Here is a 26,360-nt window from a genome sequence, read left to right as displayed (position 1 = left end):
GCGATCAGCGGTTGTCTTAGTAAGTACGGCCCGTGGCTTTTGAGGGCAAGGCAATACCGGGTGGCCCTCCAGACCTTGTTGAAGACAAAATGAGTTTGAGACCCTCACTTTGAACCAGGAGTTCTTCCTCATGTTGAGGCGGCCGGTCCACAGGTCGGTGAGCAGCATCTGGGTGCAGGAGTGCGAGACGAAGGGGCGGAGCCGGGAGGACACGGCCATCTGCAGGCAGGTGAAGTGGCTCCAGGCCTCCATCTCCGAGGTCAGCAACTTCATGGCCATGCGCTCGTTCTGCCTGAAGGCATTGTCCAGCACGTCTACAGCCAGTTGACCAAAGTCCCTGCGGCCATCCATGCCACAACACACGAACATTGATAAACACAGACCGGAAAACACACACTCATAAACATAGTAATATACACACATAACCACAAAAGTCCACTCTGCTGAAACAACATACACAAAACCCCAGAGACACACTACTACTAAACAAACATTTCAAGATGTGTACAAGGAAAGACTGACAGCGAGTAGGTTTTGAGTTGCTCCGCTGTGGTGTCATCCATGTTGCTTTGCTGAGCCTCGTGGGCCATGGCGCGGTACAGCTTACAAGCCACCGTAGCCCGGACCATGGCCTCCTCCCCGTGCTGCCACAGAAACAGCGCCATCTGCTGGCGCCTCTGCAGCACAGCCCACACAAACAGGTCGTTGAAGTTGAACACAACCAGAGAAGAGTCGCCCAGCTTGGAGCTCTGCTGCTGGGCTTCCTTCAGGTCCCTGGGGACCATGGATCTCTCCTGGAGAGAAAGGAGGGAGGGGAGAGGCGGCCAGCCAATGAGAACACTAATGCACATGGGGTATTTCTAGCCACAGAATATACTAGCAATCAACAGCCTGTGTGTGTGTGTGTGTGTGTGTGTGTGTGTGTGTGTGTGTGTGTGTGTGTGTGTGTGTGTGTGTGTGTGTGTGTGTGTGTGTGTGCGTGTGCGTGTGCGTGTGTGTGTGTGTGTGTGTGTGTGTGTGCGTGGAGACAAGAGTCTTTAAAAGACTGCATTTGTTTGTGAAAGGTTAGCCTAGTCCCAGATCGGTTTGTGCTTGTCCCAGATCTTTCACAGACCTTGCGTTTGTAGGGCTGAGCAGTGTGGAAGACAGGCGGGCATGACGGACTGTTGTTAGGGCTTTGGGGTGGGTGAAGGGTGCAGGCTTCCCTGTTTGGTCCGGGGTCCTGAACTATCCTGTCCAGTCCAGTGTCCTGGAAATGATGTCCACTCAAATCAGTGCAAAGTACACAAGGTTACATTTCCAAATAAAACCATAACAAACAAAAAAAGAATACGGCTATATTATTGGTGTCCATTTTTACAACTGCTTGACGGCTAAGGATGATATCTTGCCCTGCGTGTACTGTATTATGGCATTTAACATGGGCTGTGTTGTAGACCAACTACATTGCAGTCACACTGCATGCAACATCCAATGGCTGTGTGCCATGCCATCGACTGAGTAGTGGGGCTCCACATTACTATGGTTGTGATCCTCTGCCAAGACACTGCTGACGCATGCCAGATCTTACAACACCTGGATAGGTATTTTATGTAGGCTGATGGGTTCTGACTTCTAAACTTGAAATATGAAATACCCTTATTCATGTCACTGAGGGAGAGAGGGTAATGTAGAATGTTTACATTCTGTCGGAATATTCTATTGCTAGACATCAGGGATCCCATGGAAGGAGAATGGCCACAGTCTGGTACAAGTCATGACAGCTGTGAGCTGGGGAGAAGTGAGGAATTTGGACAGAGGTCAGGTCAGAGGAAGTGAGGAAGAACAGATATCACTAAAGTTCTGTCTAGCACAAAGGTGTATTGGCTGTTCAGATGTGTAGGAGGAGACTCAGCAGAGGGGGAAGGGTTAAATACCCGTGCTTGTGTGAACATGTCTTGGTCTGTTCAGCTGTCTGACCCTTTGGGGGAATAAACTTGGTTTGAGCTTTAACAATCGTCCGTGAGTTTTTACTCATTTAGAACCCAACAAGGCCAATCAGCTAACCACATCACACACTGAGTATACAAAACATTTAGAACACCTGTTCTTTCCATGACATAGACTGACCAGGTGAATCCAGGTGAAAGCGATGATTCGTTATTGATGTCACTTGTTAAACTCCACTTCAATCAGTGTAGATGAAGGGGAGGAGACAGGATAAAGAAGGATTTTTAAGCCTTGAGACAATTGAGACATGGATTCTGTATCTGTGCCATTCAGAGGGTGAATGGGCAAGACAAAAGTACCTTTGAACGGGTTATGGTAATAGGTGCCAGGCCCAGGCGCACCGGTTTGTGTCATGAACTGCAACGCTGCTGGGTTTGTCACACTCAACAGTTTCCTGTGTGTATCAAGAATGGTCCACCACCCAAAAAACATCCAGCCAACTTCACACAACTGTGGGAAGCATTGGAGTCAACATGGGCCAGAATCCCTGGGGAACACTTTCGATATGCCCAGACGAATTGAGGCTGTTCTGAGGGCAAAGGGGAGGGGTGCAACTCAATATTAGGAAGGTTCCTAATGTTTTGAATACTCAGTGTACGTTATAGCAATATGGTGCCCGACGGCACAGTCGATGACTTGACACGCAACCATTGGTTGAAGCATGCAACGTCTCAGCAGAGGAACACAACCTATCGTATGACGCAGTCAGTTGATAGGACTAGGTTAAACACCTATCCAGACGCTGTGACATCTGGCAGGCAACTGCAAAATAGTCGGCCTGAAATGCGACCATGGTCACTTACCGTGCGGTGGGTATGTAGGCGGTTATAGTAGGCCCGGAAGTGTTTCCGTGTGTATGTGCTCCGATAGGCTCCTCCTATCAAATATTCAATCACCTGCCCAACGTCTATGAGGGAGACTCTGTATCCTTTGGGTATATGGTTCTACACACAAACACGCACAAAAACACACACACACACACACACACACACACACACACACAAATATTTCCACACAAATACTGTAGAAACACACATAGGAAAACCTTACATTTTCACCAATGTTGCATGTTCAACAGTATTCACCTGTTTCACATCTTCCACAAGGTGATGGAGGAAATTGTCTGTTGGTCCCTGTTGCTATAAAAAAGAATGACATGTCATGTCTTCATTATCCACAATCAACTCAGAAACAACAAATGCCAAATGCCAACCAGAATAATACTTAAATGGCTAGTTATCTGGATTATAATACAGTTGTTCCTAAGGAATGAAGTGGTAGACCAGATAAAAAATGACCATCATTTTTACATTCAGAAAATAAACTTCCACAATTTTTATATGATCATATATGTTAAAAAGTTATGAATTATTGAATATTGTTTATAACTGTAAAGACCATCCACAGCTGGACTCATGACAAAGAGCTATGTGATCTACAAAACATCTTCAAACAGTGGGAAAACCAAACAACCAAAGAGATACTTACACTGTATTATTGTGATTGCAAATAAAACCACTGCTATGGCAATTATGGTATATGAGTAAGCTAATAGCCAATGTACTGTCAATATGAAAACACAGAATTGCTTCTTTATGTACAGCATACAATATATTGTAACTCATAAATACAGAGCTGAAAAGATGACGAGAGAGAAAGTGATTAAGTCATTACCGTGTTATAGAGCTCCTCCAGACGTGAAACGGTCAGGAAACGGTTCATGGTCATACCGTTGTCGATCAACAGTTTGACAAAGCCAACCCGGTCCATGATGAGAGCATCCAGCATGGCCTGCTCCAACGAGCCAACCTGACAGACAACAACCACCACCATCAAACATGACTGTTCAACATAAAATCAATGACACTGGGCAGCCTTGCCCTGGCTGCCTCTTTGTCTGTGTTACCTGCCAGTACTGGCCATACACTTGGATGTGTTTGTTAGCCACGTCTGCTCTGTCCCAAGCCAGAGCCGTACTGAGCTGCTCCGCTGGAGATGCCTTGGTACCTGTCAATTGTCACAAAATCTGTTAATGACTGTGGGCCGATCCTAACGCAACATCTGCCCTACCTAACTCAGAATTTTAAAGATCATGTATAGATTTATTGGACATTTGTGTGAACTCATATTTCAAGTTAGGATTCAGCCCAGAGAACACATAGAACAGCCACGACTAGGGCTGTTATGGTGACCGTATTACCACTCACCGGCAGTCACGAGCCATGACCGCAGTCAAATTCCATGTGACTGTTAAGTCACAGTCTCCTCCAAGCTCTGATGCTGTTGATGGTCATTAGAAACATACCAAACTTGCTAACTGCCTGGTACTCAGCACTCTATTGTCCCTCTAATCACTCTGACCTTTCCAATAGTTAATGCGATTCCGTGATTAAACAAAGTTTTGATGGCCTCTATTAAAATGAGGAGGGTCCCCTCAGCTTTCTATAGGCTAGGTCAACTATATTTATTTCTCAACTTTCCTAATATTAAGCACATTGCTTCTCTTTACAACAGGTTTACAGCCTACCTGGCTGGCATGAAAACGAACCACGGGAAAAGTGTCCTCCATTCCCTATTTAAGAGCATGAATGATATGTATTTTTTCCCCTGCCCCTGTTTCGAAACAGGTGCATGATAATGGTCAATTTGAAATCAAAACAAATAAATAGATTTTGTTATTCCTTAACTCCACTTTGTCTCCCTTTTTGTTATGAACTTCAAGCTGGTTCGTGACACCTGGTGAGACAAAACCGTGACTCGTCAGTGACGAGCACTTTTTGCCAGTCCTGTCTGGTCCAGCGATGGTGGGTTTGTGCCCATAGGCGACGTTGTTGCCGGTGATGTCTGGTGAGGACCTGCCTTACAACAAGCCTACAAGCCCTCAGTCCAGCCTCTCTCAGCCTACTGCGGACAGTCTGAGCACTGATGGAGGGACTGTGCTTTCCTGGTGTAACTCGGGCAGTTGTTGTTGCCATCCTGTACCTGTCCCGCAGGTGTGATGTTCGGATGTACAGATCCTGTGCAGTTGTTACACGTGGTCTGCCACTGCGAGGACGATCAGCTGTCCGTCCTGTCTCCCTGTAGCTCTGTCTTAGGCGTCTCACAGTACGGACATTGCAATGTATTGCCCTGGCCACATCTGCAGTCCTCATGCCTCCTTGTAGCATGCCTAAGGCACATTCATGCAGATGAGCAGGGACCCTTTGGTGTTTATCAGAGTCAGTAGAAAGGCCTCTTTAGTGTCCTAAGTTTTCATAACTGTGACCTTAATTGCCTACCGTCTGTAAGCTGTTAGTGTCTTAACAACCGTTCCACAGGTGCATGTTCATTAATTGTTTATTGGACAAGCATGGGAAACAGTGTGTAAACCCTTTACAATGAAGATACACATTTTCTTTGAAAGACAGGGTCCTGAAAAAGGGTTTTTTCCTTTTTTTGCTGAGTTTATGTAAAGACCAGATTAAATCAAGAATAGTCTAATGGGTTACAATATTAGCTTATCACGTGTGAATGATATACACTACATGACCAAAAGTATGTGGACACTTGCTCATTGAAGATCTCATTCCAACATCATGGGCATTAATATAATTTTGGTCCCCCCTTTGCTGCTGTAACAGCCTCCACTCTTCTGCAAAGGCTTTCCACTAGATGTTGGAACATTGCTACAGGGACTTGCTTCCATTCAGCCACAAGAGCATTAGTGAGGTTGGGCACTGATGTTGGGCGATTAGGCCTGGCTAGCAGTCGGCATTCCAAATCATCCGAAAGGTGTTCGATGGGGTTGAGGTCAGGGCTCTGTGCAGGCCAGCCAAGTTCTTCTACACCATTCTTGACAAACCATTTCTGTATGAACCTCACTTTGTGCACAGGGGCATTGTCATGCTGAAACAGGAAAGGGCCTTCCCCAAACCGTTGCCACAAAGTTGGAAGAATAGAATCATCTAGAATGTCATTGTATGCCATATCGTTAAGATTTCCCTTTACTGGAACTAAGGGGCCTAGCCCGAACCATGAAAAACAGCCCCAGAGCATTATTCCTCCTCCACCAAAATTTACAGTTGGCACTATGCATTGGGGCAGGTAGCGTTATCCTGGTCTACGCCAAACCCAGATTAGTACATTGGACTGCCAGATGGTGAAGCATGATTCGTCACTCCACTGCTCCAGAGTCAAATGGCGGCGAGCTTTACACCACTCCAGCCAACTCTTGGCATTGCACATGGTGATCGTAGACTTGTGGAAACACATTTCATGAAGCTCCTGACAAACAGTTATTGTGCTGACGTTGCTTCCAGAGGCAGTTTGGAACTCGGTAGTGAGTGTTGCAAACGAGAACAGACGATTTTTACACGATTCAGCACTCGGCGGTCCTGTGTATATCCCCCCTCAAGCCGATACCACGACGGCCCTCAGGGAACTTCACTGGACTTTATGCAAACTGGAAACCTTATCCTAAGGCTGCATTTACTGTAGCTGGGGATTTTAACAAAGCAAATTTGAGAAAAAGGCTACCTAAATTCTTTCAGCATATTGACTGTAGCACTCGCGCTGGAAAAACACTGGACCATTGTTACTCTAACTTCCGCGATGCATACAAGGCCCTCCTTCGCCCTCCTTTCGGCAAATGTGACCACGACTCCATTTTGCGCCTCCCTTCCTATAGGCAGAAACTCAAACAGGAAAAATCTGTGCTGAGGACTATTCAACGCTGCCGACCAATCGGAATCCACACTTCGAGATTGTTTTGATAATACGGACTGGGATATGTTCCGGGTAGCCTCAGAAAATCATATCGATGTATACGTTGATTCGGTGAGTGAGTTTATAAGGAAGTGTATAGGAGATGTTGTACCCACTGTGACTATTACAACCTACCCTAACCAGAAACCGTGGATAGATGGCAGCATTCGCTCAAAACTGAAGGCGCCTACCACCGCATTTAACCATGGCAAGGCGAATAGGAATATGGCAGAATACAAACAGAGTTGTCATTCCCTCCGCAAGGCAATCAAACAAGTCAAATGTCAGTATAGCGACAAAGTGAGAGGACAAGAGTCCAATGAAGTTCATTCAGGACCATCGATGTGTCTGCTTGGGGGGTATATACACGGCTGTGATTATAATCAAAGAGAATTCTCTTGGTAGATAATGCGGTCGACATTTGATTGTAAGGAATTCTAGGTCTGGTGAGCAAAAGGACTCGAGTTCCTGTATGTTGTTATGATCACACCACGTCTCGTTAATCATAAGGCATACCCCCCCTTCTTCTTCCCAGAGAGATGTTTGTTTCTGTCGGCGCGATGCGTGAAGAAACCAGGTGGCTGTACCGACTCCGATAGCGTGTCTTGAGTGAGCCACGTTTCCGTGAAACAAAGCACATTACAATCTCTGTCTCTCTGGAAGGCAACTCTTGCTCGGATTTCGTCTATCTTGTTGTCAAGAGACTGGACGTTGGCGAGTAGTAAACTCGGGAGCGGTGTGCGATGTGCCCGTCTACGGAGCCTGACCAGAAGACCGCTTCTTCTGGCCCTCCTGCGGCGCCGTTGTTTTGGGTCGCCGGCTGGGATCCGATCCATTGTCCTGGGTGGTGGTCCAAACAGAGGATCCGCTTCGGGAAAGTTGTATTCCTGGTCGTAATGTTGGTAAATTGACGTTGCTCTTATATCCAATAGTTCCTCCCTGCTGTATGTAATAAAACTTAAGATTTCCTGGGGTAACAATGTAAGAAATAATACATAAAAAACTAAATACTGCATAGTTTCCTGAGAACGCGAAGCGAGGTGGCCATCTCTGTCGGCCTGTTATCTCTGATAACATAGTTGCGCACTCCCTCAAATCGGAGAAAATATCCTTTCTATTTTATTCAGCTATGTTCAATTGTATTCTTCATACTATATAATAATATAAAATAATGCCATGGAATTCTAAGCATATCTTGTCTGCTAAATGAACTAGTGTAGCCCACAGCCATATGGCATAGCCAGATCAGGGCCTAACATAAGGACAACTCAGAGTATGCTATTCTGTTCTTCTGAAATAGACTAAATTATCATCATATCATGTTTCTTTAGACCTGTCTAAAAAACATACTGGATTTATTGTGATGGTGTAGGCTATATTAAATTGATTTATTTGACGTTTTGAAATGTAGATGTTCCAAAGGTCTGCATCGGTGGCTTGTAGGCCAAGCATGGAAGCAAGGAGACGCTAAATGTGTTTATGTTAATTAACGGTCAATTAGCGAACCGGCAGTTGTTTGCTTGACAATCACCAGATGACAAAATGTCATGACCACCACAGACCTAGGCACGACATGACTGGGTCAAGTCTCATCTGAGTATCTACTGAATGACATCACACATTCCAGTGAAAGACGCAAGCATAAAGGGCAGGAGGAGGGGTACCTTTCAGTGTTGCCATCAAAATGGCGCAGTCTGCCTCCTGTTGATCTTCGGATTCCGAGTCGAAGATTGTGATCTGTGTTTTATAAATATAGAAATAGCTCTATGTAGTGAACGACAGTCATTGGATGTCCACCCTTTATGTAAACATTATACTTAGCCTGGGAGCCTATTGAAAGGTAGAAAATAATCATGAACTGAACATGGATGGGATGGTTTCATAGACCCAGGTTAAGTCTAAATCATTCTTTAAAGGAGAATCTCAATTGAAAGTACATTTTAATCCATGAGTAGGCAACCGGCCCACAGTCACTTTACTCACAGACTGTCTGTAGTCCATACACTCCATCAGAAGTTTGTAGAGCTGGTTTACGTCTGCTCTCTCCAGACCAAACATGCCCCCTATCCTCAGAAGGAAGTCCTCCTTGATGTCTGTGTCCAGCTGCCTGTACACAGTAAGTATAGACTGATACACCAGTGAGGTACAGTAAGACACAGGCCAACAACATGGGTCCATTTGGCCTGACCATATGCTAAGTTATGAGGTCTGGTTGGCTAGCTTCCTCTTCCACTCAGTTCAAATTTTTGTAATGTTTGTGTAGGTACAGTCTGTATACTGAACCTACATAAGGTGTACCGCATACACACTGACTACAGAGCTACGGATACACATGAGTGGAGCCCTGAGAGTTTCCTGAGCCCGTAACCTGACCAGGAAAAACTCTGGGCCTTCCACTGAGTTAGGGATTGATCAAAATGTACTGTTGGGTGGAGTGATCCAAATAAGGGAGGGTTGTCCAATAGTTTTTGTTTTTGTTGCTTTGGGCAAGGTTGTTTTTTGGGGGGCACAGGGGAGATTTTGTCTTCTGCTTGTATAAACAATGGCTTGACTTACTTTTGATATTGCCCTAATTAAGTTTAAAAACATTTGTGAAGGTTTGGTATGGCTATTATTAAGCTTTAGCTACTGTATGCCTATGATATGAAGGCAGTGCGCCCTGACGCTCCAACTGAGTCCGACAGTTGAACTTGAGGTGAGGAAGACTGTTTCAGGCCTACCAGATTTACTCCTATAATCCAACAGTATCTGACTGCATATGGATGTTCGTAAAATTTCAAAAATATCCGGTAAAATACAATTTTCCTAAAGGAAACTCTGAAATGAAGATTTTAGAATATTCACATGAAAATCTGTCTCCAATGGGATGGAAGCCTAGCTATAGACATCCTAAAGACTCTGGCAAGTGCGTTAGTCCAGTGTCACTGTGATTATGCCTGCACATCATGGTTCACCAGCAGCCCCAAACATCTAATGAATAAGCTACCAGCCAAACAAGCTTGTAAGAATTGTGTTTAAACTCCCCCCTCACACTCATCTGGAGGTTGAGCATTTGTTGTCTCTGTCTCTGTAATGTGTCTGTATCTACGTAATTGTACATGTATTTATGTTTAAAAAAATAAGGACCACAATGGAAATAAGTTCCCAACTTCATTGTGCAATCTCAGGCACTTAAAATATTTGTGTATACATTGCATTCGGAAACTATTCAGACCCCTTCACTTTTTCCACATTTAGTTAAGTTACAGCCTTATTCTATAATGGATTGAATAGTTTTTTCCCCTCATCAATCTACAACCAATACCCCATAATAACAAAGCAAAAATAAAAAACTGAAATATCAAATTTACATTTACATTTACTCAGTACTTTGTTGAAGCACTTTTGGCAGCGGTTACAGCCTTGAGTCTTAGGTATGATGCTACAAGCTTGGCACACTTGTATTTGGGGAGTTTCTCCCATTCTTGTCTGCAGATTCTCTCAAACTCTGTCAGGTTGGATGGGGAGCGTCGCTGCACAGATATTTTCAGGTCTCTCCAGAGATGTTCGATTGGGTTCAAGTCCGGGATCTGGCTGGGCCACTCAAGGACATTCAGAGACATGTCGCAAAGCCACTCCTGCTTTGTCTTGGCTGTGTGCTTAGGGTCATTGTCCTGTTGGTGAACCTTTTCCCCAGTCTGAGGTCCTGAGCGCTCTGAACCAGGTTTTCATAAAGGATCTCTCTGTACTTTGCTCTGTTCATCTTTCCCTCGATCCTAACTAGCCTCCCAGTCCCTGCCGCTGAAAACATCCTCACAGCATGATGCTGCAACCACCATGCTTCACCGTAGGGATGGTATGGCCAGGTGATGAGCGGTGCCTGGCTTCCTCCAGGCGTGACGCTTGGCATTCAGGCCAAAGAGTTCAATCATGGTTTCGTCAGACCAGAGCATCTTGTTTCTCATGGTCTGAGAGTCCTTTAGGTGCCTTTTGGCAAACTCCAAGCGGGCTGTCATGTGCCTTTAACTGAGGAGTGGCCTCCGTCTGGCCACTCTTCCATAAAGGCCTGATTCCTTCAACCTCATGGCTTGGTTTTTTTCTCTGACATGCGCTGTCAACTGTGGAACCTTATATAGACAGGTGTGTGCCTTTCCAAATCATGTCCAACCAATTGAATTTACCACAGGTGGACTCCAGTCAAGTTGTAGAAACATCTCAAGGATGATCAATGGAACAGGATGCACCTGAGCTCAATTTCGAGACTCATGGCAAAGGGTCTCAATACTTTCGTAAATTAAGTAGTTCTGTTTTTATTTTGAATAAATGTGCAAAAATGTCTAGAAACCTGTTCTCGCTTTGTCATTATGGGATATTGTGTGTAGATTGATGAGTAAAAAATATATTTAATCAATTTTAGAATAAGGCTGTAACGTAACAAAATGTGAAAAAAGTGAAGGGGTCTGAATACACCGTCTATGGATTTTATTTTAACCGACAATTAAAATCAATCAATTAATCCAAACTGTGCAGCGGCCAATTGATGAAAAGAAAGAGACATCTGTTACGACACACCAAAAAGTTTAATGACATTCAGACATTGTCAAGCCAAGCCTTCGATACTAGGTAAGCCCACAAGATAGGGAGGGATTTATTTTCTGTTTGTCAGGATTGTCAAAGCCTATCTATTGCGGTGTTGAAAACGCAAACCATGATATTGAAGTGCACGAATTCGGCATGCTTTGTTTATTGGTTGTGTGGTACATTGGCGCAGAAATCTGTTGGTGGAAAATTAGTTGCATATATTTTACATAATTATAAATACTGCATCAAAATGTTGAAAATCTGATCATTGTCTGCAGCCGGCTCTGATCGCAGTGTAATGAAACAGGCAGGGAGAGTGAGCTCGTCTGTGGGGGTCGGTTAACTCTCAAACTTCTGGCCCGTAGCCGTGCGTGGCATCGACAGTGCCACAGAAGTGGCAAAGTCAATATCCACGTTTATAAACACAGTTATTTGTGGTCGTAAACATTATTTGGAGTTAATTCTATTGAGGAGGGAGGGTGTTCAACTCATTTTACAGTAGAAGGTGAGGGTCATGGGAAAATATGTTTTACTTTTAGGAGGTGGAGGGGTGGTGTGCCTTTTTTTATTACACCTTAAGTTGGACCAGCCCCTCCCCCCTAGTGAATTTCAATCTGTCCTTTAGGGCTCAGCATTTTTCTTGGACAGGTCACACGGTGGTCAGGGAAACCTCAGGGCTCTATTCAATCATGTGTCTCTGTAGCTCTGTAGTTCCTCTACATGGACAAGCACCAAAGTCTTCAACATGTAAGCAATGTTTCCCCTGTATTAATTTAGCAGTGACGTACCGCCGCTGCTAAATTGTTGCCGCCACACCCAAAACATATTGAACAGGAAAAATTGTGGTGGTGTTAATGAAAGCCTTCTAATAGACGGAAAGGCTTTCCCAAAAACCTTCACAATTAAATGTGAACTATGGAATGAAGCCTATGCCTACCTGGCAGAATGATATCATGATTATTTGCATCAATCCAGTGGGCATTTGTTTTGCAAACTCCATCACATATGTGCTCCACAGAAACGCTGCTAACCAAACAACAGTGCTAGATGCATTTTTAAACTTTCTCAGAAGTAGTCTCCTAATTTGGTTTTATCATTGCTGTGTACTTAGAACATCCAATTATGTTGTTTTTCTTTTTTTTAAGTGGGATTTTGAGAGTGAAAACCTGAAAAAACATATAGATGACCACAGTGGCACCACACACCTATCCATAGCGGTCTGTTTGTGTAAGAATGCCAGCAAGTCAGCCGCTCGGCCTGATCCCTCGAAGACGAAAACAGGCACGGGGGGCACACTGCTCACATAGTCCAGCACCATGGACACAATGTCAGGGCCGCCCTCCACCACCACACACACCACTGGCACACCCTGGTTAACCCCTGCCAGAGAGAGATACACACACACACACACACACACACACACACACACACACACACACACACACACACACACACACACACACACACACACACACACACACACACACACAGACTGTTAAACACATGTGTATTACAATACTCACACACACACACACACACACACATTGCAATCTCTCCTTTTCTTACACACACACACACATCAACATATTCACATACACACTCTCATTCACACACACAGACAAACACATGCACAAAGCCACACACATACTCACTAGGATGGATCTTCTGCAGTTGAATGTGTCTCTCCAGCTTCCTCCTGAGTCCCAGCTGGCAGCCATGTTTTCCCAGAGTTCCATCGTCCACTAACAGGAAGTGGGAGTGCAGGCTGTTCAAACACACCGTTTTACTCAAGGGGTTTCTCAGGGGCTGGTAAGGCCTGAGCACCTGGGTTAGATATCAGAAAACAGGTCAGAAAAACAGGTCAGAAAGCAGGTTGAGAGAAAATAGAGGAGGATTTGGGATAGTCCAAGCGGAAAAGTGAGAGCACATGGCAGCTCAAAAGAGATAAAGGTGACATTTCTGTGGCTGAAATTAGTACAGATCTGTGCAAAAGAAATACAGCAAACCTTCTTATAAGGTGGCAGAATGGTGTAACTCTTTCCTGCAGTCAAATTACCCAGTAGCCTCATGGTGGTGTTATTCATATTTTTCAAATTTCATAAAGAAATAAACATTATTTTTAAAAAAGCCACTGAAAATCCAGTGTTTCTATGTCAAATGGTTTTGTTATATTTCAGTCTTCTGTGATGCATATAGAGTGTAATATTGGGATGCAAACTCAAAATGTAAATCATTTCAACTCTATATCTGACATGATACAGGTGTCTTCTTTTTTTAAGCCCATAACCATGTGTGTGAGGTGTATACTTTTGTTTCAAAGTAAATTTGTTTAAGACTACCAAGAAACATTCTGTGTGACCCTGATTTAGCCTGCTGCAGTGAAAGGTTAATTCGAAGCGTTCCTTAAAAGCACTGATATCTTTATAAAGAACAACACTCACATCTCTCCCTATAAGGTCACTGTGGTTGTCAATTACACCCCAGGGCGTGACCCCTACAGCGTTCCTCTTCCTGCGGCCATTGGTGCCGTATGCTTTCACAGCCTCCCCTACATACAGGGACACACCTAGGAAGGGTCGGATACTCAGTCCACTTACACACATATAAACGTAATCCCACACACACAATATAATACATGTAAATTCAGCCAAAATCACACACACAGATGCTCACATCCACCCATGCTTAGTGTCTTAATTATAGCCCCAGTGCAAAATGAATCTGCATTATTTCACACACCTGTGTTGATGCCGTCTGTGATTATCCAGGCTCCAGTGCTCTGGGCTGCGGTGATCAGGCCTTTGCTGAAGGCCTGTCTAACCTTGAGGGGGAGAGGGAAGTTCTCTGCCCCCCCGTGGACCGTCAGCAGTAGTTTAGGCCGTTCCATCTGCCACTCCCTCAGCATCAGCTGCAGCAGAGCCTCAGCCTTTGCATCGACCGCAACACGAACGTACTGCACAGTCATCACATAAAGCATGGTCAACCACATGAATATGAGATAACAATTCCTAACAAGCTTCCAAGTGGTAAATACAAGTGGGAAACTCGGGTAGCATCGTTGCACACCCAGTTGGATATTTCTGAGTTTCCTAGTTTCGACTAGCACATGAATGCAGCAATAGCTACAGACCTTGGCATGGCAGTTATGTTCAGTGCTGTCCTGGAAGTCAATGGTTCCGTAGGCATCGGTGGCACTGGCTTGTGTGTGACACTCCACTGACCACCTCTCTTCTTGCACTGCCTGGGGCCCAGGCCAGCGGGACAGGATGGGGCCAGTCTCCAGCCAGGTGTGCTCCCCTACCAGATGTCCGCAGCAGCATCTGGGGGTAGGGAGAGAGGAAAAACTCAAACCTTTCTAGTTGTTAAACATTGGCACAAAAATGCATTGCTGTCCCTATAAATGTCAAGATAGTATACATGGAATTACTGTGTTAGTTTACTTTTACACTAAAATGGGAAATCTCACTCTCAAAACATGCACGCACTCACACACACACAGTAAAGTCATACCTTATTAGGTTTTGGCATACTTGACACACAGTCCCTTCAGGATTCCGCAGAGATTTGTTATGATATCTGCGGGCTAAAATTCTGCTGCTGCAATTATGACATTTTACATGGCAATATGTGAAGATTTTGTCAAATTTGTCCAAAAAAATGCAATGATGAGGGAAAACTTTTGTTGGCATGTGGCTTGATTGAACCATGCTGTATGCTGTAAATGGGAGGTGATTGGTTGAAATTACGAGCCCTCTTGTTGTACTGCGGCAATGGGTCCATTTTATGCAATAATATTGGAATGATTTGACTGTTTTATGCGGTCAAACATACAAGTCCTCGCATAACATGAGGGGGAATTGTTGATTTTGCAAAAAAATCTGCTATCACAGAATCGAGGAATCCTGGAGGGACTGAACATCTGCAATAAACAGGAAATTATACATGAGCAACATAACCACATAGCTAGAGTTTCCCTGGGACAGTTAGTATGGTTGCCAAAAGTTTGCTTTTTCAAAAACCAGACATGGTAAAAGTTATTACAATTATTATTCCAGCACTACTATCATATGACATTTTGACATTGTTCAGTAAATACCAATTCCAGCTCACCTGTGTAGGTCTCGGCATGCTGGGATGAATTTAATGCACTCCCTCTTGCAGAAGGTGTCGTCAATCCAACACCTCTGTGACTGGAACACAACACACAACATTAAGGTCAAAGGGCCTGGGGCTGACTTTCTACTTAGCTAACATATGGAATTGTTTTAAGATGGTCATACCAAGGACCATTTAGATATTTGATTTTGAATTTCAGGACCCCTGTAGCCTCACAAAGCCGCCTGATCCCGCGAGCTTACATTAAACGCTGCACGGATATCAGTCTGGCAGGGCTGTGATTCAATCAATGAGGTATAACTAGATGGTAACTTTACAAGTCAAATTGCGAGGCTTGCTAAAGCTCTTTAAAAGTTATTTTTGTGGTAGTGGATGAAAATGAGAAAGACCAACATTTTGTCTATACTCTGATTAAAGTGATACACGAGAAAAACATGAAAACTGTCAATTGTTACACCGTTTGACTTGTTTGAAAAATCTACTTTGCCTGAAAACATCTTGCATTTTTCCAATTTGTTTTCTCATTCATATTAACCTAATGATGCTCATTCATGATTGTTTTAACCTTGTGTAGAATAATGACATACTGTACAGTCAACTGCTAAGGAAGAATTGATTCTGCCGGATCATCCTATACATAACCACTGTTTGTCTACAGTACATATACATATAGTTTTAATGAATTTTTTCCGCAAAAGTTGGGTAAACTGGGTTTGCATTTACCATCTACTACACCGCTGCTCTTGATTTTTTCACATCATAAAAAAACTGAATTCCGGAACGTTTCTTTTGAAACGTCTCTCGGGTTGATTAGAGAATGGCCAGACTGTTGCTATTGATACACTAACAGGTACATTTTCCAGAAAGTATATTTTTCCATCTGTCTTGTAGGAGTATTTCTCATCCATCTTCACCTAATGCTGCTCACATATTTTTGGTCAGTATTTATGGTCAGTAGTTGTGTGGTTGTGGTCAGTAGTTGCAGACAGGAGTTGAGGTCAGTAGTTATGGTCTGTAGTTGTGTTGTTGTGGCCAGTAGTTGTGTGGTCAGTAGTTCTGTGGTTGTGGCCAGTTGTTGTGGTCAGTAGTTGTATGGTTGTGGTTGTGGTCCGTAATTGTGGTCAGTGGTTGTGGTCAGTAGTTGTGTGGTTGTGGTCAGTATTTGTGGTTATTAGTTGTGTGGTCTGTGGTTGTGGTCTGTATTTGTGGTTATTAGTTATGGTCAGTAAGTACGCTTTTCTTTAGGAATATAGTGAAGTAAAAGTAGTCAAAAATATAAATGGTAAAGTACAGACACCCCAAACAACTACTTAAGTAGTACTTTCTGGATTAGACTATTGCAATGCTCTATTCTCCGGCTACCCGGATAAAGCACTAAATAAACTTCAGTTTGTGCTAAACACGTCTACTAGAATCTTGAATAGAACCCCAAAATTGTAATGTATTACTCCAGTGCTAGCCTCTCGACACTGGCTTCCTGTTAAGGCTAGGGCTGATTTCAAGGTTTTACTGATTTGGTCCTGCCGTACATACCTACACGTACGCTACGGTCACAAGACGCAGGCCTCCTTATTGTCCCTAGAATTTCTAAGCAAACAGCTAGAGGTAGGGCTTTCTCCTATAGCGCTCCATTTTTATGGAATGGTCTGCCTACCAATGTGAGAGACGCAGACTCGGTCTCAACCTTTTAAGTCTTTACTGAAGACTTGTCTCTTCAGTAGGTCCTATGATTGAGTGTAGCCTGGCCCAGGGGTGCGAATGTGAACGGCAAGGCACGGGAGTGACGAACTGTCCATGCTGTCTCTGCCCGGCCGGCTCCCCCTCTCCACTGGGATTCTCTGTCCCTGACCCTATTACGGGTCTGAGTTACTGGTTTACTAGTGCTTTTTCATGCCATACCTAGGAGGGGTGTGTCACATCGTGGCAGGCTTTTTTCGTTATACTTGACTTAAGTGGGTTGAGTCACTGACATGATCTTCCTGTCCGGTTTTTCTCCCCCTCGGGCTCGTGCAGTGGAGGAGAACTTTGTGGGCTTGTCTCAGGGTAGTAAGTTGGGGGTCTGTTGATATCCCTCTAGTGGTGTGGGGGCTGTGCTTTGGCAAAGTGGGTGGGGATATATCCTGTCTGGTTGGCCCTGTCCAGGGCTATCGTCGGACAGGGTCACAGTGTCCCCCCCTGTCTCAGCTTCCATTGTCTATGCTACAATAGTCTATGTGCCGGGGATAGGGTCAGTCTAAATTTAAGTATGCTCCCTCTAATTAATCTCTCTCTCGGACCATGCTTCATGACTAACTGGCCTGATGACTCCTGGCAGTTTTGCCTGAGGCTTGGAACCCTGACCTGTTCACCAGACGTGCTGCTGCTCCAGTTTCAACTGTTCTGCCTGCGGCAATGTAACTATGACCCGTTCACCAGAGGTGCTACCTTGTCCCAGACCTGCTGTTTTCGACCCGCTCTCTCTCTCCCGCACCTGCTGTCTCGACCTCTGAATGCTTGGCTATGAAAAGCTACCTGACATTTACTCCTGAGGTGCTGAACTGATGCACCTTCTACAACCACTGTGATTATTATTTGACCCTGCTGGTCATCTATGAACGTTCTGGCCTAAATGGCCATGTACTCTTATCTCCACCTGGCACAGCCAGAAGAGGACTGGCCACCCCTCAGAGCCTGGGTCCTCTCTTGGTTTATTCCTAGGTTCCTGCCTTTCTAGGGAGTTTTTCCTAGCCATCGTGCTTCTACATCTGCATTGCTTGTTGTTTGTGGTTTTAAGCTGGGTTTCTGTATAAGCACTTTATGACATCTGAGGATATAAAAATAACTTTATAAATACATTTGATTTGTTTTACTGTAATATCTGTGATTTTGCATGTACATTGAATGGTTGATAAATTTTATGCTACACAATGATAAAGAACATACATTTTTCTAAACTAATCCAATCTGTTAGTAATTGGATTTATTGCACATGTTACTGAGATTATTGTTTCAGTTTAGATGATTGACATAGTCTCAGTATTCAATTTTCCCTACCCTGGCACTCATTCTGAATGCAGGTTTCGAGTGATTTGACAATTCCACGTGTTGGATATCCTAACTCTGGCTGGATTCCAATATGAACTTCACATCACCTTGCAAGCCAGCATAGTGTGACTTGCAGGCCTGATGCGACCTGTAAACCAGAAGATTCCTAACACTACTGTATTAGGGTATAACTAGGGCCTCAAAGAAAGGCCTTATGTCATATGTAATGTCATTAATAATTCAATTTAAAAGGCACGAGACGGGAGAATTTTTTTTTTTACCAGGCACGAGACGGGAGTACAGTTTAGTGTTGTTTAGTAAGAACATCTTGTGCCGGGCCAATAGTGCATGTCAAATCCAAATCAAATGTTATTGGTCACATACACATGGTTAGTAGATTTTATTGTGAAGTACACTTCCTAGTAGGTGTCATAATGTAACACTGCCTTAATATATGAATGATTAGTAACAGCATAGTAACTAATATTAGACAGCTATTGGTCACCAATAATACTACAGTGGGTTCTACCCGTTCATAGAAGGTTCTAGGAAGAACTCTCCAAAGATAAAAGGGTTATTTTCTTGCTTAGCATGTAAATGTTTTAATCAAACTATTATATTCGTCTGACTATGCACAATAATCAGTGTGCATGTAACCATAGCATGCATGTAACCATGTAACTCAATGCTGAATATTACCTCTAGCGCTGGGGTGCGCAGGACTTGGGACGCGGAGTAAATGAAATGGCACAGAAAACTCAGGGTGTTCTCTCTATAAAAGTCGATGGCCACATACCAGGGCCCTCACCAGATTTCCATAACATTCGGGGCTCAGTCCTGTAGACCAGAGGCTGAGGGGTTTGCGGGTCAGAGAAAAAATGATTTCCTACAATTCTAGGAAGGACTGGAGACATTACAATATAAAAAAAGTATACCACACAAAATGACAAGCTCCTCTGACATTGGCATACTGAGATCAATAAAAGAAACTGTCACGCCCTGACCAGTAAAAGGGGTTATTTGTCATTGTAGTTTGGTCAGAGCGTGGCAGGGGGTGTTTGGTTTGTGTGTTTCGGGGTTTTTGGGTTATGTTCTATGTTAGAAATAGACTATCTTTATTCTAGGTTGTCTATGTCTATGTGGAAGTGTTTGGGATTGGTCTCTAATTGGAGGCAGCTGTATCTCGTTGCCTCTGATTAGAGACTATATTTAAGTAGGGTTTTTTTCCTCATTGTGTTTGTGGGTGGTTATTTTCTGTTTAGTATTTCGTGTTACCTGACAGAACTGTTTGGCAGTCGTTTGTGTTTTGTTTAGTGTTCTAAATAAAGTTAATTATGAGCACTCAACCTGCTGCGCCTTGGTCTACCCCCTTCGACGGCCGTTACACAAACGACCCAAGTTTTAAATGCAACCAATAGCATAGGCCAATGAAGCGTGGATGCACAGATCTTAGGTCTACAATGTGAGGAGGAAATTAGAGTCCACCAACTTTCCAGTGGCACTCACTTATCCAAACTGTTTTTTCCAGTTTTTTCCGTTTAGCTGCTGGCTGCTGTTCATTGACAGCCATTACTCAACAATCAGCTGTTAGATATTTGCCGCTCAGACTGCTCAATTGCGGGATTCCCAACTGTAGGCCAATGCGCTCGTAATGTGATAAAACACAAATCTGCAGAAAAAATAATTATGTGGCTAAATTATTATCTCTGGTGCAGGATTTAATGATTTTATTTCTGTAGACACAGGAGTAATTATAGAATTTGGCAAATTGATTTCAATTTATCTGCAGCCCAATGAAGCCAATAGTGGTTTCAGCTATATTGTTATTGAAACGATGTAGGCCTTATGACCTTCTTAACCAATAAGAAAAGATGACTTGAATAACCTATGGGAAAAGTGTAAAAATCTGTTTTGGAAAGTTCAGGAAAACATTAGGTAGGCACATTATTAGGTAGGCACATCATTAGGCCTAATTGTAACCAAATATCCAAAGGAGACTCAGTGAAAATAAAAGTCTGATATTGATTGGTTTATCAAGATGAGTTCCGATGCTTGTCTCAAAGCAGCGCAATGACACTGTCCCAATCAAAATGGTGCTGGAATTATCAGTTGACCACACATGGTAATTGCTTTACATGTATTATAACCAGTGGTGTATAGCTATTTTTCTATGTAGCCTACTGTAGCACAATGTTTTATTATTACGTCATCATTTCAGAATGAAAGTCTGTACCGACATGTAGCCTATTGTATAACATCCTTTTAGAATATACATACATTGCATCATCCAAATTGCACGATTGCCTATGCCTACACATACAGTACCAGTCAAAAGTTAGGACACCTACTCATTCAAGGGTTTTTCTTTATTTTTACTATTTTCTACATTGTAGAATAATAGTCAAGACATCGAAACTATGAAATAACACATATGGAATCATGGAGTAAGCAAAAACCATCAAGCGCTATGATGAAACTGGCTCTCATGAGGATCACCACAGGAAAGGAAGACACGGAGTTACCTCTGCTGCAGAGGATACGTTCATTAGAGTTAACTGCACCTCAGATTGCAGCCCAAAGTAATGCTTCACAAAGTTAAAGTAACAAACACATCTCAACATCAACTTTTCAAAGGAGACTGCGTGAATCAGGCCTTCATGGTTGAATTGCTGCAAAGAAATCACTACTAAAGGACACCAATAAGAAGAGACTTGCTTGGGCCAAGAAACATGCGCTATGGACATTAGACCGGTGGAAATCTGTCCTTTGGTCTGATGAGTCCAAGTTTGAGATTTTTGGTTCCAACCACCGTGTCTTTGTGAGACGCAGAGTAGGTGAACGGATGATCTCTGCATATGTGGTTCTCACCATGATGCATGGAGGAGGAGGTGTGGGGGTGCTTTGCTAGTGACACTGTCTGTGATTTATTTAGAATTCAAGGCACACTTAACCAGCATGGCTACCACAGCATTCTGCTGCGATACGCCATCCCATCTGGTTTGCGCTTAGTGGGACTATCATTTGTTGTTCAACAGGACAATGACCCAACACACATCCAGGCTGTGTAAGGGCTATTTGACCAAGAAGGAGAGCGATGGAGTGATGCATCAGATGATCTGGCCTCCACAATCACCCGTCCTCAACCCAATTGAGATAGTTTGGGATGAGTTGGACTGCAGAGTGAAGGAAAAGCAGCCAACAAGTGCTCAGCATATGGGAGAATTCCTTCAAGACTGTTGGAAAAGTATTCCAGGTGAAGCTGGTTGAGAGAGTGTGATAAACTGAAATTAGGTGAACTATTTGAATTATAGCAAACAGGAAATGGATGAGCGATTTCTGCATGGTGCATCTTTAAGCAGTGCGACACCCCAAACGTTTGCCCCCCTGTTCTATTGATTCCAGCGTGATATCGATGGAAGTGATTAGGGCATGAATGTTATTTATATTGAGGGATACCTGGAGGTTTCGGACCTCTTTGAAATGAAAATGGGTGGCCCTCCTCCTGAGGAAAATATTTTTTTTACCTGGCCCTCCCCAAGAGTTTGAAAAATGATAATTGAAAATCAAATAGCAGGGAATATTAAATCACTTTTTATTAGGCTATCAACGTTGCAGTCGTGATTTCAAACAAATCAATCCGTGGTTGAGAATCACTGCTGTATTCATACCCCAAAACATTTTTGCCCGCTCTACAGAAGGCTGTATAGGTCCGCTAATACAGGATTAGTAAAGGCCCAGTGCACTACTTTTGTGAGAATAAAATAAAATCCACCAAAAAATATTAATAATAAAAAATAAAAAACTACTTCATGCAGCTATGCATCATGTCATTGCTTGCCTCCTTGCTCAAGTGGTTTGCAAGGGATTTCCATTTTTCTAATGATGTCAATTCGTTTGGATCTTCTTTTTCCATATGCTCGTCACTGTCTGTCCTGTGCAACCACTTACTACATCAGTGCAACAATGTTATCATCACTGGACTGGCCAGTGATGCACTCTCTCGCTGCATCTTTCCCTGACAGTTCATTTGGCCTAGGCCTATTTTACATTAAGCAATTAGCAAGAGCAAGCCTGCTTCTCTCCACAAAAAGCCTATTACGCCTAGTATAAAAAATGTACCTCCTATAGATTTTGTAGCCTATAGCTTTTCCTGGGATTTCATGAGAAGAGGAATAGCCGAGAATCTTGTGTCAGTAGCCTACACTCTTAGAAAAAAAGGTGCCATCTAGAACTTAAAAGGGTTCCCCTGCTGTCCCCTTAGGAGAACCCTTTGAAGAACCCTTTTTGGTTCCATGTAGAACTCTTTTAGGTTACATGTACAACCATTTCCACAGAGGGTTCTACCTGGAACCAAAAAGGGTTCCCCTATCGGGACAGCCAAAGAACCCTTTTGGAACCCTTTTTTCTAAGAGTGTATAGCCTATTGCGCAAGGGAATAGCTGGAAGAGAGAGGCTATTGTGTAGCTGAAGAAGCTAAATATTAGCTAGATATTAGGCCACTTATTAGCTAAATATTACAGGGTATAAATACATATCTGTCAAAATGCAAGAAAAAAAAGTTTGATTATCAAATGGCAGATCTGTGTGTTCCTCCAGGCTGCGCTCTGCAGCAGTCGGGCACGCAAAGCTCCACTATTGAATAGGCATACGTTTTTAGACAATAACATTATCTTACCTAGGCTACAACAACACAGTGCAATGAGGAAAGTATTATTGTCATCAAGTGAGTATGCAATTATTGGCTAGGGCTGTAAACTGCAGTTATGTAGGCTAATTAGAATTTTGGTATAAAAATATATATATATGTGATTAGGATCCTCATTAGCTGTGGTGACTGCAACAGCTACTCTTCCTGGGGTCCACACAAAAAATGAAACATGACATAAATACAGAACAATAATAGACAAGAACAGCTTAAGGACAGAACTACACTACCATTGAAAAGTTTGGGGTCATTTAGAAATGTTCTTGTTTTCCATGAAAACATACATGAAATAAGTTGCAAAATGATTAGGAAATATAGACGTTGACAAGGTTATAAATAATGATTTGTAATTTAAATAATAATTGTGTCCTTTTGTCAAAGAATCCTCCATTTGCAGAAATTACAGCCTTGCAGTCCTTTGGCATTCTAGTTGTCAATTTGTTGAGGTAATCTAAAGAGATTTCACCCCATGCTTCATGAATCACCTACCACAAATTGGATTGGCTTGAAGGGCACTTCTTACGTTCAAACTGCTCCCACAACAGCTCAATAGAGTTGAGATCCGGTGACTGTGCTGGCCACTCCATTATAGACAGAATACCAGCTGACTGCTTCTTCCCTAAATAGTTATTGCATAGTTTGGAGCTGTGATTTGGGTCATTGTCCTGTTGAAGGAGTAAATTGGCTCCAATTAAGCGCCTTTGACTCATTTCTCTCTGTCTCCTTCTTTCCACTCCTCTCCTCTTTTGACCTCACCCTCTCACCGTCCCCCCCTACTCACAAGGCAGGCAATACACTTGACCTCATCTTCACTAGATGCTGTTCTTCTACTAATCTCACTGCAACTCCCCTCCAAGTCTCCGATCACTACCTTGTATCCTTTTCCCTCTCGCTCTCCTCCAACACTACTCACTCTGCCCCTACTCAGATGGTATTGCGCCGTCGCAACTTTCGCTCTCTCTCTCCTGCTACTCTCTCCTCTTCCATCCTATCATCTCTTCTCTCTGCTCAATCCTTCTCCAACCAATCTCCTGATTCTGCCTCCTCAACCCTCCTCTCCTCCCTTTCTGCATTCTTTGACTCTCTATGTCCCCTATCCTCCCGACCGGCTCGGTCCTCCCCTCCTGCTCCGTGGCTTGACGACTCATTGCGAGCTCACAGAACAGGGCTCCGGGCAGCCGAGTGGAAATGGAGGAAAACTAGCCTCCCTGCGGACCTGGCATCTTTTCACTCCCTCCTCTCTACATTTTCCTCCTCTGTTTCTGCTGCTAAAGCCACTTTCTACCACTCTAACTTCCAAACATCTGCCTCTAACCCTAGGAAGCTCTTTGCCACATTCTCCTCCCTCCTGAATCCTCCTCCCCCTCCCCCCTCTCTGCGGATGACTTCGGCAACCATTTTGAAAAGAAGGTCGACGACATCCGATCCTCTTTTGTTAAGTCAAACGACACCGCTGGTCCTGCTCACATTGCTCTACCCTATGCTTTGACCTCTTTCTCCCCTCTCTCTCCAGATTAAATCTTGCGTCTTGTGACGGCCGGCCGCCCAACAACCTGCCCGCTTGACCCTATCCCCTCCTCTCTTCTTCAGACCATTTCCGGAGACCTTCTCCCTTACCTCACCTCGCTCATCAACTCATCCTTGACCGCTGGCTACGTCCCTTCCGTCTTCAAGAGAGCGAGAGTTGCACCCATTCTCAAAAAACCTACACTCGATCTCTCCGATGTTAACAACTACAGACCAGTATCCCTTCTTTCTTTTCTCTCCAAAACTCTTGAACATGCCGTCCTTGGCCAGCTCTCCTGCTATGTCTCTCAGAATGACTTTCTTGATCCAAATCAGTCAGTTTTCAAGGCTGGTCATTCAACTAAGACTGCTCTTCTCTGTGTCACGGAGGCTCTCCGCACTGCTAAAGCTAACTCTCTCTCCTCTGCTCTCATCCTTCTAGACCTATCTGCTGCCTTTGATACTGTGAACCATCAGATCCTCCTCTCCACCCTCTCCGAGTTTGGTATCTCTGGCACGGCTCACTCTTGGATTGCGTCCTACCTGACAGGTCGCTCCTACCAGGTGGCATGGCGAGAATCCGTCTCCGCACCACGTGCTCTCACCACTGGTGTCCCCCAGGGCTCAGTTCTAGGCCCTCTCCTATTCTCGCTATACACCAAGTCACTTGGCTCTGTCATATCCTCACATGGTCTCTCCTATCATTGCTACGCAGACGACACACAATTCATCTTCTCCTTTCCCCCTTCTGATAACCAGGTGGTGAATCGCATCTCTGCATGTCTGGCAGACATATCAGTGTGGATGACGGTTCACCACCTCAAGCTGAACCTCGGCAAGACGGAGCTGCTCTTCCTCCCGGGGAAGGACTGCCCTTTCCATGATCTCGCCATCACGGTGGACAACTCCATTGTGTCTTCCTCCCAGAGTGCTAAGAGCCTCGGCGTGACCCTGGACAACACCCTGTCGTTCTCCGCTAACATCAAGGCGGTGACCCGATCCTGTAGGTTCATGCTATACAACATTCGCAGAGTACGACCCTGCCTTACACAGGAAGCGGCGCAGGTCCTAATCCAGGTACTTGTCATCTCCCGTCTGGATTACTGCAACTCCCTGTTGGCGGGGCTCCCTGCCTGTGCCATTGAACCCCTACAACTCATCCAGAACGCCGCAGCCCGTCTGGTGTTCAACCTTCCCAAGTTCTCTCACGTCACCCCGCTCCTCCGCACACTCCACTGGCTTCCAGTTGAAGCTCGCATCTGCTACAAGACCATGGTGCTTGCCTAAGGAGCTGTGAGGGGAAAGGCACCTCCGTACCTTCAGGCTCTGATCAGGCCTACACCCAAACAAGGGCACTGTGTTCATCCACCTCTGGCCTGCTGGCCCCCCTACCTCTGCGGAAGCACAGTTCCCGCTCAGCCCAGTCAAAACTGTTCGCTGCTCTGGCACCCCAATGGTGGAACAAGCTCCCTCACGACACCAAGACAGCGGAGTCAATCACCACCTTCCGTAGACACCTGAAACTCCACCTCTTTAAGGAATACCTGGGATAGGATAAAGTAATCCTTCTAACCCCCCCCAAAAAAAGATATAGATGTACTATTGTAAAGTGGTTGTTCCACTGGATATCATAAGGTGAATGCACCAATTTGTAAGTCGCTCTGGATAAGAGCGTCTGCTAAATGACGTAAATGTAAATGTCCACAGGGTATGGTAT

At 44.1% G+C, this 26,360-nt stretch overlaps 1 protein-coding gene across 6 annotated transcripts in view; it reads right to left on the bottom strand.

Annotated features, from left to right (window-relative positions):
• The window catches only part of LOC106580069 (transient receptor potential cation channel subfamily M member 7), an 89,257-nt gene that overhangs the window by 40,046 nt on the left and 22,851 nt on the right, over window positions 1-26,360 (bottom strand). For all 6 annotated transcript variants that reach the window (XM_045702993.1, XM_045702996.1, XM_045702994.1 and 3 more), the window contains exons 2-16: window positions 15,403-15,482; window positions 14,423-14,612; window positions 14,032-14,245; window positions 13,734-13,858; window positions 12,945-13,116; window positions 12,498-12,672; window positions 8,716-8,839; window positions 8,397-8,469; window positions 3,896-3,996; window positions 3,664-3,798; window positions 3,075-3,128; window positions 2,793-2,933; window positions 1,115-1,249; window positions 523-794; window positions 109-337 (exon numbers count right to left, since the gene is read on the bottom strand). In XM_045702993.1, the coding sequence (XP_045558949.1) occupies window positions 109-337; window positions 523-794; window positions 1,115-1,249; window positions 2,793-2,933; window positions 3,075-3,128; window positions 3,664-3,798; window positions 3,896-3,996; window positions 8,397-8,469; window positions 8,716-8,839; window positions 12,498-12,672; window positions 12,945-13,116; window positions 13,734-13,858; window positions 14,032-14,245; window positions 14,423-14,612; window positions 15,403-15,482 (2,220 nt within the window). The remainder of the gene's footprint in view (window positions 1-108; window positions 338-522; window positions 795-1,114; window positions 1,250-2,792; window positions 2,934-3,074; window positions 3,129-3,663; window positions 3,799-3,895; window positions 3,997-8,396; window positions 8,470-8,715; window positions 8,840-12,497; window positions 12,673-12,944; window positions 13,117-13,733; window positions 13,859-14,031; window positions 14,246-14,422; window positions 14,613-15,402; window positions 15,483-26,360) is intronic.

This window comes from Salmo salar, chromosome ssa20 (assembly GCF_905237065.1).
Source record: "Salmo salar chromosome ssa20, Ssal_v3.1, whole genome shotgun sequence".
Classification (NCBI taxonomy): Eukaryota; Metazoa; Chordata; class Actinopteri; order Salmoniformes; family Salmonidae; genus Salmo; species Salmo salar.
This window is presented reverse-complemented; position numbering and strand designations above follow the sequence as displayed.